This window comes from Bos indicus x Bos taurus, chromosome 9 (genome assembly GCF_003369695.1).
Source record: "Bos indicus x Bos taurus breed Angus x Brahman F1 hybrid chromosome 9, Bos_hybrid_MaternalHap_v2.0, whole genome shotgun sequence".
Taxonomy (NCBI): Eukaryota; Metazoa; Chordata; class Mammalia; order Artiodactyla; family Bovidae; genus Bos; species Bos indicus x Bos taurus.
Genome location: NC_040084.1, coordinates 39,981,095 through 39,995,646, shown reverse-complemented (window position 1 = coordinate 39,995,646; position 14,552 = coordinate 39,981,095). Strand labels below are relative to the sequence as shown.

Below are 14,552 nucleotides of genomic sequence, written 5' to 3'. Positions count from 1 at the left end.
ATTCTGCCAGTTTTGTAGGCTTTCATTGTCGAGATGAGTTCTAAAAGAGGCACAAGGTTCCAACACAGCTGAAAATCTCTGCACTACAGAGAAAAGAGGAGGGAGCACTGGTTAGTGGGATTCTGATTAAACCAGTTAGTGTCATCTCTGATGAGCTCCCACCTCCTGGGCTAGTGAGTCAGAAGCACACAAAAGCACAGGACTTTAGCTGTTAAAATGATCTCTGATTACAAAACCATTGTGAGGTCTGGAACTTTATCTAGTGCCTTCTAGAGGATGCAAAGCCTTCTAGTGAGCTTCAACAACGAAATCTCTATTATTATACTTCTCACTGTGAATAATAATTATATGTCCATTTATCTACCTTCCCAACTAGTTTGTTAGCCACTTGAAGGCAGAGACTATTTCCAAGGCCTACATTTCTGGCACAGAGTAGGTGTTCGGTAATACTTGGTTAATAATAATTCTACACCAGTCTTATGGTAAAAGCTCATGGAGCTGGGAGGGACCTTAGAAATAATTTGATACAATCTCTTCCTTTCCAAGATCAGAACAGTCAGACCAGACAAGCAAAATAAATTGCCCAGGATCACAACATCAGACCACATCACAGGATGCTTTTTTTAAAAGCATTTTTCCCTCTCAGTCCATAACTCATGGGAAAACTTGAAGAGGGACTTGAAATGATGCTTTCATGCCTCAAGAGCTTCTTCTAAGTTAATTTGCCTTTTATAAGTTACAGAACATTAACCTGAAATACATATAAAATGGAATTTCAAGGCTTTCACATGGTCAATTTTTGTGTGTGTCAGGGGGGTGGGGCAGGGGGTTAAGCCAACCATTCTCAAATTCAACTCATACTTTTAACACCTTTCTCTGGGGCTTTTAAGGGCTTCTTAAAGTCACAGTTAAGAGGTCTAGTTTCTTATTCTTTATGTAAAACCAAACTATAAAATTAAAACTTCAGTATTTTAATTAAGTCAGTGTAAGTCCACCAAATTAATTTGCAGCAGCAAAATAAGATGAAATTATGTAAAGCACAGGGACCAATTTATCATCCCATTACTCATGATGAATTCAACAAGCTTTTACTTCCATGTCTAGGTGACAAGTATTGAAATCTCTGGTTGTCTGACTGCATCATATGAAAAATGAAAATTTTTTTACCCCTAAATTAGCCTTCTAAAATTCCAGAAATATACGTTCCTCCATGGATGAAAAATGGGCTTGGCCACCAGTGAGGCTGGGCAGAGAGAGTGGGATGTCAAGAGCCAGTGGGCTGAGGGAGATCAAAAGGCCCGGGGACCCCTCAGTACCACACAGCTCCACAGTACGGCTTTCAGGGCTGCAGCTTCACAGGCAGTCTGAGTTTTTAATTTACTAGCACTCTCAGTCCAGGGAGAAGTTTCCCTCAGGCCTTGATTTCCTTTTCCATCTCTCTTTCCTCAGGATCAGGCTACTGGAGAATGGACCCTCCTGATTAATGTGTCAAGAGCCATAGACTTTCCTTAATGAAGAGTCTCTGCCCGCTCGGGGCACCGGGCAGGAGCTGCCACAATGCGTTAAGTCACTAATGAAGGCGGTGCTCAGTAATGATTTAAAGGGCCCTAGGAACAGAGAGCCTTCGGATTCATTAGCTTCTCTTCTGACTGCCTGCGAAGTCTCCTTGGCTCTCTGGCCTAACGCGTCTCTGTCTGCCAACCTTCTGTGGCAGAAAAGTGAAAAGGCAGATTTCTCCAAACTGGGACTTGAATCTCCAGATGATGGTTTTGGTTTGTGACACACTGGACTGCCTACTCAGGGGCAAGAATCTGTCACTTCAAATGGTTTCCCAAAGCAATTTTCTAAAGTGGATCTTTAAAACACATTGCAATGAATCATTAAAACATCTCGGGGTGATGATACTCCTGGAAGGGATAAGATGCCAAAGCAGATGGAAGGCACCTATTATCTGCCTCTAGGTGAGCAGATATATTTAAGCAGTAAGGCCTCAGAAACTGTCCCTATCAAGCATCTATCAGGAGGCACTGAGAAACTTCCCAGACCCTTATTGACAAATCCTTTAAAAGGGGCAGCTGGCATCTTTTACAGTTTCCAAACCCACTTGTGCTTGAAACACAACCTGAATGGTGCTGATGTATCTCAGGAACCTCAAGGCTTCTTCATCCAGGGAGCGAGCAGGGCCTGCCCAAGGCTGGAGGTCTATTTGCCACCGGGGACCCTGCAAGGAGAAAACATAGGTTAGTATGAAAAGGATCAGGAAGTTAGGGTGGGGGGTGGGAAGGGTGCAGAGTATTAGGAAGGTAAGACTGCCGCCTGCAAAATAAACACTGCCGCTCTTGAGCATCAGGGAGGTGGTTTGGGGCTGCCATTGTGAAGGCCGGAGAAGGCAATGGCTCCCCACTCCAGTACTCTTGCCTGGAAAATCCCATGGACGGAGCAGCCTGATAGGCTGCAGTCCATGGGGTCACAGTCAGACACGACTGAGCGACTTCACTTTCACTTTTCACTTTCATGCATCGGAGAAGGAAATGGCAACCCACTCCAGTGTTCTTGCCTGGAGAATCCCAGGGACGGGGGAGCCTGGTGGGCTGCCATCTCTGGGGTCACACAGAGTCGGACACAACTGAAGCGACTTAGCAGCAGCAGCAGCAGCAGCAGCAGCATGAAGGCCACATCAGTCACAGGGAGACAAATGAGGCCTGAGAAAGCCCAGCTACCAGCTTTAGCAGGAGACTGCAAAAGCCAGATGGGATATCTGTCTCAAGCTTCTGATCAAAGGCAAACTCCACTTGACCCCATCAGGCTCTCTCAATTGCAGCTCTGTATTAGCCGGAGCTTCTCCCCATTGTGGAATAAACCTCCACGGTCTATGGGTTACAGCTTTAGAAATAGGTGCCTCCTAAGGGCCTGTTCTGTTGTCATGACACCGTAATGCCTGAATCCTCAGGGTGCTCGGGTACCCCCTGCTCCTAGCAGAGGGAAATGCGGGGGAGGACAAGGGGTGCCACTGGGTATTCCAGACCTCAGTGCCCCTGTCATCTGGCACCATGCATCTGCCAACAGACCTTGGAGCTTGCACCACCAGGGCTGGCAGTGGTGGCCTTCTAGCACTGCCAGACAACCTCCAACTTTCAGCAGAAGATGCAAGGAGCTCCCAGGAGTGGAGTGATCAGAACACTAAGCCTCCTTTTGTGGCAAGGTAGAGTAGATGAAGGGTTGGAGGAAAGTAGTGGTGATCTAGAAGAATCAAAACTGGGGATACCTCCAGTCAAAAGGAAGCTCTAGTCATGAAATCCTTTCTAGAGCTCAAGTTTCCCACCATAGTGGTCACCACCGGAAACCTCCAGGAGACTCACTGTGATCCCAAGGGCAGAGTACGGTGCAGGGTGTAGGATGGGGAAGGGCAGGGGCCTGGGCAAGGAGAAGCCCTAGCAGATGGCAGGGTGAACATCTCATGTGAGGAAAGACTTTGGGAGTCTTGGAACAGAGCTTCCTGCAAAGTGGTTAGGATGGGCTCCCAAACCTCATTTTATGGTGAGGAAGGGGGCAGGGGAGGGTTCTGGGGATCATTCATGTACACGGCCCTCCCCTGTCCCCCTCCTCACCATAAAGTCGGGTTCAGGAGCCCATCCCAACCACCTTGCAGAAAGGGTTCTGGGGCCAAAACAAGGATCATGCACACACATTGTTCTCCAGGCAGACATTGCAATGGTCTGGATGTGTGTCCCCACCCCCAAAATTCCTGTGTTGAAATCCTAATGCCCAATGTGATAATATTAGGAGGCAGGACTTTGAGAGGTGCTTACATCATGAGGGTGGGGCCTCCATGAATAGGATTAGTGTTCTAGCTCCCTGGGCCCTACCACCATGTGAGGACACAGCAAGAAGGCAGCCACCTGCAGCCTGAAAGAGGACCTTCACCAGGATCCAGCCATGCTGGCACACTGATCTTGAACACCCAGCCTCCAGAACGGTGAGCAATAAATTTCTGTTGCTTATAAGCCACCCAGTCTGTAGTATTTTGTGACAGCAGCCACAGGAGACAAAGACAGGTTTTATGGCAAGAACTGTCTGTCACCCAAAAAGAAACATCTAAACAGACGTACTGGGGCACTTTCTGTTCAGTTCAGTTCAGTTCAGCCGCTCAGTCACGTCCAACTCTGCAACCCCATGGACGGCAGCACACCAGGCTTCCCTGTCCATCACCAACTCCCAGAGCTTGCTCAGACTCACGCCCATGTGTCAGTGATGTAATCCAACCATCTCATCCTCTGTCGTCCCCTTCTCCTCCAGCCTTCAATCCTTCCCAGAATCAGGGTCTTTTCCAGTGAGTCAGTTCTTCCCATCAGGTAGCCAAAGTATTGGAGTTTCAGCTTCAGCATCAGTCTTTCCAATGAATATTCAGGACTGATCTCCTTTAGGATTGACTGGTTGGATCCCCCTTCAGTCCAATAGACTCTCAAGAGTCTTCTCCAACACCACAGTTCAAAAGCATCAGTTCTTCAGTGCTCAACTTTCTTTATAGTCCAACTCTTACATCCATACATGACTACTGGAAAAACCACAGCCCTGACTACGTGGACCTTTGTTGGTAAGGAAATGTCTCTGATTTTAAATACGATGTCTAGGTTGGTCAGAGCTTTTCTTCCAAGGAGCAATCGTCTTTTAATTTCATGGCTGCAGTCACTATCTGCAGTGATTTTGGAGCCCAGAAAAATAAAGTCTGTCACTGTTTCCATTGTTTCCCCATCTACTTTCCATGAAGTGATGGGACCAGATGCCATTAGTTTTCTGAATGTTGAGTTTTAAGCCAACTTTTTCACTCTCCTCTTTCACTTTCATCAAGAGGCTCTTTAGTTCTTCTTTGCTTTCTGCCATAAGTTGGGTGGTATCATCTGCGTATCTGAGGTTATTGATATTTCTCCCAGCAATCTTGATTCCAGCTTGTGCTTCATCCAGCCCAGCATTTCACATGATGTGCTCTGCATATAAGTTAAACAAGCAGGGTGACAATATACAGCCTTGACATACTCCTTTCCCGATTTGGAACCAGATCGTTGTTCCATGTCCAGTTCTAACTATTGCTTCTTGACCTGCATACAGATTTCTCAGGAGCAGGTCAGGTGGTCTGGTATTCCCATCACTTGAAGAATTTTCCAGTTTGTTGTGATCCACACAGTGAAAGGCTTTGGCATAGTGCATAAAGCAGAAGTAGATGTTTTTCTGGAATTTTCTTGCTTTTTCAAAGATCCAGTGGATGTTGGCAATTTGATCTCTGGTTCCTCTGTCTTTTCTAAATCCAGCTTGAACCTCTGGAAGTTCACAGTTCATGTACTGTTGAAGCCTAGCTTGGAGAATTTTGAGCGCTACTTTGCTAGTGTGTGAGATGAGTGCAATTGTGTGGTAGTTGGTACATTATTTGGCATTGCCTTGGAAACGGGGCACTTTAGTACATATATATATTTTTGCCCCTAAACGGGGTGGCCTAGGTGACTTGGGGTTAAACAGATAGCAAGAAGAATGAAGGCCAAGCTGATTAGTCAGTGTCAAGCCAAATGTGTGGGCTTGGGGAAGCACAGTACACTCTGGCATGTGGGTCTGAGATAAATGCAGACACTATGTAAGTGATAAAGCATTATTCCAGGTTAGGCATTATAAGACTCATATCACTGTACCAAGTCCTGAGAGTCCACAGTCTCAGCAGCCAGACAAATAGTGGTGGAGCACCCTGCAGTCCTCTGGACTGAAAGAACCCTCACTGATCACCCACAGGCTGCCTCGTCCTCAGGAATCCTCAGCGCAGGGCCAGTTTCGTAGGCACGCAGGTTGTACATTCTTAGATGTGCTTGTGTTTGTCTCAGTGCTGACACTGTCTTAAAACTCTTAATTTTTAAACGAGAGGCTCAACATTTTTATTCTGTGCTAAGCCCTGCAAATTATATAGTCAGTCTGCCCTGAGGGGCACCTTTTCTTAGGAAATAGGCTTTTCATATAGCTGTTCTTGTTTATGAAGGCTGAGGAGGCAGAGACTCCAGCCAGAGAGAGTCTGAGAACATTAAGCAATAAATCTTCCCAGTTAATGACTCCCACCCCGCTATTTCTTTTTTTCTTCTCTAAGTTAGTTGTTGATTACCATTTGGTCAAACAATATTTATTGAGCATCAGCCACTCTGTGCCAGGCACTAGTTGGCACCCATATGAATAAAACCCAGAACTTCCTGAGAGGCACTCACAGTCTGGTGGGGGAGACAGATATATACAAAATAAGCTTGATAGAGAAATGCTGAAACATTAGGGAAAGCCATTCTTTCCAGGGAATTATTAATTATGAAATCATAAATTACAGACAAATGCCTCTTAGCTTTGCTTGGTTACACTCCTTTTGCATCTAATGATGAAGACTGACTTTCCAGGTTGCTGCTGCTGTCAGCACAGCAACACAAAGCTGCCTGCAAGTTTGTCCAGGCCTGGGGTTTCAAACTCCCCAGGTCAGTCTCATGGGATCCTGACAAGTACCCCAGTGCCTGACCCAGGAGGCTTTTGATGAAAACAATAAAGTTTTCACGTTATGGTTTTCCTCTAAATCAGGGATCTGTAAATTTTTTCTATAAGAGATCAAACAGCAAATATTTCAGTCTTTGCAGGCCATGCAGTTTCTGCTGCAATTCCTCACCGCCTGTTGTAGCTCAAAAGCAGCCAAAGACAGTAAGTAAACAAATGGTCAGGACTGTGCTCCAATAAAACTCCATTTACAAAAACAGCTGGCAGGCTGGATTTGGCCTGCAAGGCTGGAGCTTGCTGACCCCTGCTCTATCTGACTCTGATTTGGTTGTAGACCATCCTAGAAGAGAGTGTTTACTTGAAATAATGCAAGAGACGCAGATTATGATATCTAGGTTACAAAAAACTTTGTTATCTTGGGTGAGCTGGGAAATGTCGGTCAGGTCCCAGCAGGATACGATGGGAAGAATTTAGTAGAGAGACTATTTACAAAGGTGCAGGCAGAGTTTCAGTTCAGTTTAGTCCCTCAGTCGTGTCCAACTCTTTGCGACCCCATGGACTGCAGCACGCCAGGCCTCCCTGTCCATCACCAACTCCCAGAGTTTACTCAAACTCATCTCCATTGAGTCAGTGATGCGATCCAACCATCTCATCCTCTGTCGTCCTCTTTTCCTCCTGCCTTCAATCTTTCCCAGCATCAGGGTCTTTTCCAACGAGTTAGCTCTTCGCATGAGGTGGCCAAAGTATTGGAGTTTCAGCTTCAACATCAGTCTTTCCAATGAATATTCAGGACTGATCTCCTTTAGGATGGACTGGTTGGATCTCCTTGGATGGACTGGTTGGATCTCCTTGCAGTCCAAGGGACTCTCAAGAGTCTTCTCCAACACCATAGTTCAAAAGCATCAATTCTTTGGTGCTCAACTTTCTTTATAGTCCAACTCTCACATCCATACATGACCACTGGAAAAACCATAGCCTTGACTAGACAGACCTTTGTTGGCAAAGTAATGTCTCTGCTTTTTAATATGCTATCTAGGTTGATCATAACTTTCCTTCCAAGGAGTAAGCATCTTTTAATTTCATGGCTGCAATCACCATCTGCAGTGATTTTGGAGCACCCAAAGATAAAGTCTGACACTGTTTCCACATCTATTTGCCATGAAGTGATGGGACCGGATGCCATGATTGTTTTCTGAATGTTGAGCTTTAAACCAACTTTTTCACTCTCCTCTTTCACTTTCATCAAGAGGCCCTTTAGTTCTTCTTTACTTTCTGCCATAAGGGTGGTGTCATCTGCATCTGAAGTTATTGATATTTCTCCCAGCAATCTTGATTCCAGCTTGTGCTTCGTCCAGCCCAATGTTTCTCATGAAGAAAGAGTTTAGGAAACTAATAAGGAGTAATGCAATACCTGTGGCTGGTAGCACCAGGGAGCCCTTCCAAATCCTGAGCAGGAAGGAGCAGGAGAAGGGGGAAATTTGTGGAACCCAAAGAGGGAAACTGCATGGAGAAGGTGTTTGATAGAATTACAGCCAACCCTATCACATACAGTCCTATGAAAGTACATACTCACCCTAACTGTCAAATGGAAGGAGAAGCTAAAGAAGCGGGAGGCTGTGGTTGGTCCACAGGTCAGCCTCTGCTGGGGCACGGAGTAGGGGATCAAGATGGAGAGTGGGCCTGGAAAGGCAAGTGGAAGTTCTCCCACACAGCATCCTTTGGAAAGAGGCATTGAGACTTGACCAGGGAATCATTCACTCATTCAGTGGTCATTTGTGCCTTGTGCCAGGATCTGGGTTACAATTTAATATAGGACACAGCTGTGTAAACCAATAAATGCAACAAAGTTCCACAAGAGCTCTGACTGAAACCTCTATAGGCACAATGGTGTTACAAGAGAGGTGAAGGATCCAAGTGCCAATCCAAAATAAATGCCGGAAAATACAAATATAGATCATGGGAAGCAGTCTCCAATGTGAGAAGCCCAAAATTCTCATTAAAGAGACACTTTAAACATAGCAGAAGCACTTAACCTGGGCTAACACACAAAGGTAACATTCTGGATCAATAATAGTGAATCTATGGGGGGGATGACTCAATATGATAAAACTATACAATTATATTAAGAATCCACAAACTATATCCATCTTGCTATCTGATATTTCTCAGTTCCACTGAGTGTTGACCATGACAAAGCTAAACGCGACAGCTGGAATGGTGAATAAGTTGAAGGGTCTCAGGTGGGGATATAATAGAAATATACAGCAGAGAGATGCCCTCAAAAGTGCTCTGGCTTAACGCTTTGGTTGAGCTGTTTAGAAAACATTTCACATAAAGTAATGTTCTCATTGGAATCAGCCTGACAGCAATTTGTGATTATTTCCCCAAGGAAACCACTAGCTTTTATCATCTCTTTCAATTATCATTTGTCTTAATTCTCTAGTGCACACATCAATATTTGTCCATCAGAAATCCCACAAACAAAGAAAACAACAACAAAAAAGAAGTCCCACAAACAGAATTCTTGGAGCACCTTAAAACACTGTTTACTACAACAAGGCAAAAAAAAAAAAAATGTCTTTTCCTTTTAAAAAGAAACAATTCCCCCAAACAACTCCCTAAATGCCAAAGTACACTGTTATCCATGTGCTCCAAATATCAAGTGACCAGACAAGGCTACCCCCATCCCACCCCCAGGGGGTGGGAAGGTAGATTCCTGGTCCCCTCTGTTGCCTCCACTTCCTCTTCAGATCAGTAAAGGAGCAGCTTAAGCAGAAGGTGGTGGAGGTATTGTCACTGGGGATTGGGGCAGATCCATCTGTCCCCAACAGGCTTGAGCTGGTGTCAAATGGAGCCTCCACAATGTGCTGCCACAGAGAAGTGCTCAGGCTCCTGAGCCCTTGCAGGGGTGGAGCCAGGGGGTTGCTCAATTCCTTTGCAATCCGTGGTCCTGCCCCATACATAAACCACGAGGCCACTCATACAAAGGAGCACCTCCTTCAACAGAGATAAGCATCCCAGGAAAGGCAGGGACCCAGATTTCAGAGGAAAGGAAGCAGTCCCCACCCACTTTTGTCTGTGAAGGATTTATCTGGTTCTTCCTCCAGGAAACATGCATTGCAAAGTGAACTGGCTTCCTCTAACGAGGGGAAATGGTTTGATTATATAGAAAAAATTTCCAAAAAATTAACATTAAGCAAAGGATTCTATACACAGCTAACTCATGTTGTTTGGGGGCTATTTTGCAGACATCTGAGAGTCTCTTCCCAAAGGGTAAAAAGCAATCGCTGAGTCAGCCCAAGTCGGTGCACAGAGATAATGGATCTGGCTCCAAAAACTGCAACAAGCACAACCGTGAGGCTTTCACATATTTTTATAATTTATGACTTCAGCATCAAATTTGTTTCTGGATAAAGAAAATGATTCTTTCAAGCCAAAGAAACCGAATTCCAAGGTTTCACTATTAAAAGATAATGCAAAAAATAAAGCAATCTTTTAAAATACTCTTTTGCCTACCAGCTTACACATATGCACATAATAGAAATATATTAATTCAAGACCATAAGCCCCAAGCAAAACTGGTTGCATTAAAATATATGTATACATATAAAAGCAAACCCACCCATGACCTGAAAAGAGAATCATGGATTCTGTCTTGTGCAAAAGCTTTCTTTGCCTTGAAATTTGGCATAAAAGCTTCCTTCTTCACAAGCCATTTCTCCCACACCCATGAATGACCTCACGTAGGCCACACAGAAATGGTCAGACTGGCAACAGTACCACCACCAGTTGTACAAGCAAGTTTTAGACAAGCATACATATTTTTACTTTCTTTTGAAATAAAAACCAAAGAAAGAGTCTAATGGTCCATTCCTCTGTGTCTCAATTCTACAGCTCTTTGGGGATGAAATTGTATGATAAGTGATTTAAATGATCAGTTTCTTTATTGTGACTGATAATTGGTAGAGTGTCTGGGGTATTTTTGCCAAGTTTCGGTACTCTCAAATTCACATTCCCCACAGCTAGTAAGCTCTTGAAAGGTTTTAGAAACAGCAATTTTCTGTTGTGGGAGATAGCTAACAATTGATTTTCTGCATTATGGTTGTGCCTGTGGAAAAGAACAAGGTTGTGAGTCCTTGACTCAAACTAAACAATACGCTGAGAGTGTGCAATGAGTTAATGTTGGAAAGCCTAAGCTTTCTGGAAAAAAACAAACTCAAAACAAGCAAAATCTATTTATTTAGCAATTTTGTGCTAATTAAGAGCATCTGTTAGCCGGCAGGAAACAAAGATTGAAGGAAATTGTTCCTTTTTAGAAGGAGAAGGGGAGTTGGGGGAATTGTTGGGGGAGGGGGAGGCACAGAATGGGACCTGGACAGAGCAGCCATCCAGACACAACGGGGAGCGTGTGAGCACCAGCCACTGCCTTTCTGGGACGCCCTGGGATAATCATAGTTTTTAGGACTTCACTCAAGTGTGATTCTCAGAGTCTCTGGGGTGGCAGCTCACATGTCCCTCCCCTCAGCTTCATGTAACTGATCTTTCTCTCAGAATGGGCCCTGCTTTAGAAAGATTAAGGGTCAGTTACACACGTTTAAAATTCAGGTTCCCCATGCAAAAATTTTGTTACCAAAAAAATCTCAGTTTCAGTTCTGGATAACATGGGTAAGCACACCCTCACCCTGTGTCTGGCAGTGAATACAGCAATAAAACCTGGATAGAATGCATCAAAGCAGCTATTTGAGAAATCTGAAAAGTAAATACTGGCAGGCGGGCTGGGAAAGAAGACCAGAATTCAAAGTATCAGGAAGCAGCAGTAAGGGCACCACTGGTTTTCTTCTGGCATCCCCCTCGTGCCCCCACTCAAGGTGGTCTCACACTGCAGGCAGACATCTGCACAGACCAAGAGCTCCAGAGAAGCCCTCTAGCTCAGGCTCAAGGGGGGAAGGGTCTCCTAATGCTCAGAGAAAGTAGGAGGATTCCCTATTTACCCCTCTTCTTGTATTTCCTTTCCTCCATTCTAGCACCCCAACTCCCAGGCAATCCCACTGTAGTGGAAGCCACAGCAGGAGTCTGCAAGCACCTAAAACTCTTAGGAAAGGGAAATTTCTTCTCTGATCTGAAGCTGTGGCCCCAAGAGGGCAGGGGAAAAACCTCGTTGAGTATTTTCTCTCTTCTCAAACAGCTTGACTTTGGGCTTGCATATAGTCACAGGAAGGGTGTTGTAACTAAAGTCTAACCTTTCTAGCCAGAGGTTCAGAAACACAGGGAACTAGATAATGCAGTCAGCCCTCAATATCAATATCAGCCCTGATAGCTCAGTTGGTAAAGAATCCACCTGCGATGCAAGGGACCCTGGTTCAATTCCTGGATTGGGAAGATCTGCTGGAGAAGATGGAGGAGGCAATGGCAACCCACTCCAGTACTCTTGCCTGGAGAATCTCATGGACGGAGGAGCTTGGTAGGCTATAGTCCATGGGGTCGCTGAGTCAGACACGACTGAGCGACTTCACTTTCACTTTTCACTTCATGCATTGGAGAAGGAAATGGCAACCAACTCCAGTGTTCTTGCCTGGAGAATCCCAGGGATGGAGGAGCCTGGTAGGCTGCCGTCTATGGGGTCGCACAGAGTCGAACACAACCAGTATGACACAGCAGCAGCAGCTGGAGAAGATAGACTACCCACTCCAGTATTCTTGGGCTTCCCTTGTGGCTCAGCTGGTAAAGAACTTGTTTGCAATGTGGGAGACCTGGTTCAATCCTTGGGTTGGGAAGATCCTCTGGAGAAGGGAAAGGCTACCCACTTTAGTATTCTGGCCTGGAGAATTCCATGGACTGTATAGTCCATGGGGTCACAAAGAGTTCGACACGACTGAGCTACTTTCACTTTCACTTCAATATCTGTGGATGCAGAATCCTGGGGATACCGGGGGCCAATGGTAGTACATCACTGTATGAGAAGTGAGCATCCACAGATTTTGATTTATCTGCAGGCGTGCTAGAACCAATCCCCTCCCCCATCCCCAGACACCTAGATATGTGCATGCGCATGTGCATCTGTTAGCATATCAAAGACTTGGAGAACCGCCAATAGACAGACCTCCACCAGGTCCGAGTCTGGCCACTGGGTGTAATGCATGTGGGACAGATCCAAAGAACACTGCAAAATTTTAAAAATATAACTGACAACTGATAGTGAAATCTTAATTCATAAAAGGCTGGCTGGACCTTGAGACCTGAACCCAACCAGCTCAACTACGTGGAAAAACAAATATTGATATATGGACATTATTTATAGTATTTAAACATAACTCAGAGACTCAGAAGGAAAGGGAACAACAGAAGACAAGATGGTTGGATGGCATCATCAACTCAATGGACATGAGTTTGAGCAAACTCTGGGAGATGGTAAAAGACAGGGAAGCCTGGCAGGCTGTAGTCCATGGGGTCACAAAGAGTTGGACATGACTGAGCAACTGAACAACAACAGAAGCCTCCATGATATTATACACACAAAAGGATATAACTCAAAACTACTCAGCATTTGAAGAATCAGGAAAATCCCAATTGGTGTGGAGAAAAGACAATCGACAAATGCCAATGACGTGACACAGATCCTGGAATTATTTGACAAAAACTTAAAAGCAAGTATTACAGAACACTCCAAGAAGTAAGAGGAGTGTACACTCTTGCAACCAATGGAAAGATAGAAAGTTTCAGCAAAGAAACAGGATATATAAAGAGCCAAAAGGACATTTTAGACCTGAAAAATACAATAACCAAAATAAAAATCTCAGTGGATGGACTCAATAGCAGAAAGAATATATCACAAGAAAGAGTCAGTGAACTTGAATACAGATAAACAGAGAGTATCCAATCTGAACAACAAAGAGAAAAATGATTTGAAAAAGAAATGAAAAGAACCTCAGGGACCAGTGGGACAATATCAAGAGGTCTAACACTCACTTATTGGGATCCCAGAGGAGAAAGAGAAAGAATGCAGTACAGAAACAAATATTTAAAGATACAATGGCTAAACAATTCCCAAATTTGACAACAGATATAAACCTAAAGATTCAAGCAGCTCAGCAAACCCCTAACAGAAAGGCACAAGGAAATCCACGCCCGTACCCATCATAATCAAACTGCTGAAAGTGAAAGACAACGACAGCAAAAGCTGAGTCTCTTTTATCTGGTGATAGACTTCATAGTGGGCCAGGGTCTTAATGGCTAAATGGAGAAGGCAGAGCCAGCCCAGCTCATAAAGCGCTTCTTACCCTGAGGCCCCCTCCCCATCCAGGCCCAGTCCCACCTTCCCAAGTCCATCTGCTAAATGTCTCTGGCAGCAGACAGCACACACACTGAAACCCCAATCCAGAGCACATTCTGAATCCTTTCCCCATCAATCTGCCGCCTCTGCAACGTTACACAGAGTGTAGGCTGGGAAGCAAGGGAACCAGAAATGAAATCAACTCTGACGAGAAAAAAATGCACTATCATTCAAGCAGGCCCTGATAACTTTTAGGAAGAAATTTTTCTAAATAAAATAAAAGGACAAGAAGGAATAAATTCTCAGCTCTAGATTTATTCTCTAAGTTATCTTGGTAAGTTGGAAAGAAATGCCAAATTTGAGTTGGGTTTCGTTTTCAAACTGACATTTTTAAATTCACTATGTTTTCTGTGTGTGGCAAAATAGCTCACGTCTGGGTGAGACTGATACACAGAAAAGGGTAGTGAAGAGAATAAAACATATAATGTATTTTAGGTTTTTATCATAGGACAATAGAAAGAGAAGCCAAACTCCTGGAGTAGATTCAGTGAAATGCAGAGGTTTTTATTTGTTTTCATGATGGAGAAACTATATAACAACTGCATACACAGTGGTACTCAAACATCAATCATGGATCTTACCAGGGTTACATATCAACCATGTAAAGGAAGGGTTTCATTTGTCTTACAAAAGTAAAAGTATAGAAGACTGTTTGTCTAAGAAAGCAAATAGGAATGTGGAAACAGCATCTATCACATTTTTAAGAATTCTCTCTCTC

The 14,552-nt window shown here is 44.4% G+C and overlaps 1 protein-coding gene across 4 annotated transcripts in view; it reads right to left on the bottom strand.

Annotated features, from left to right (window-relative positions):
- The window catches only part of METTL24 (methyltransferase like 24), a 128,733-nt gene that overhangs the window by 88,675 nt on the left and 25,506 nt on the right, over positions 1-14,552 (bottom strand). For 3 of the 4 annotated variants that reach the window (XR_003512589.1, XM_027551219.1, XM_027551218.1), the window contains exon 2: positions 2,123-2,221. Coding sequence is in view for 2 of the 4 variants with exons in the window: in XM_027551219.1 (XP_027407020.1) it covers positions 2,123-2,221 (99 nt within the window). In the remaining 2 variants the exon portion in view is untranslated. Of the gene's footprint in view, positions 1-2,122; positions 2,222-14,552 lie in introns of those variants that run through there. The other variant, XM_027551220.1, reaches the window with a different exon arrangement.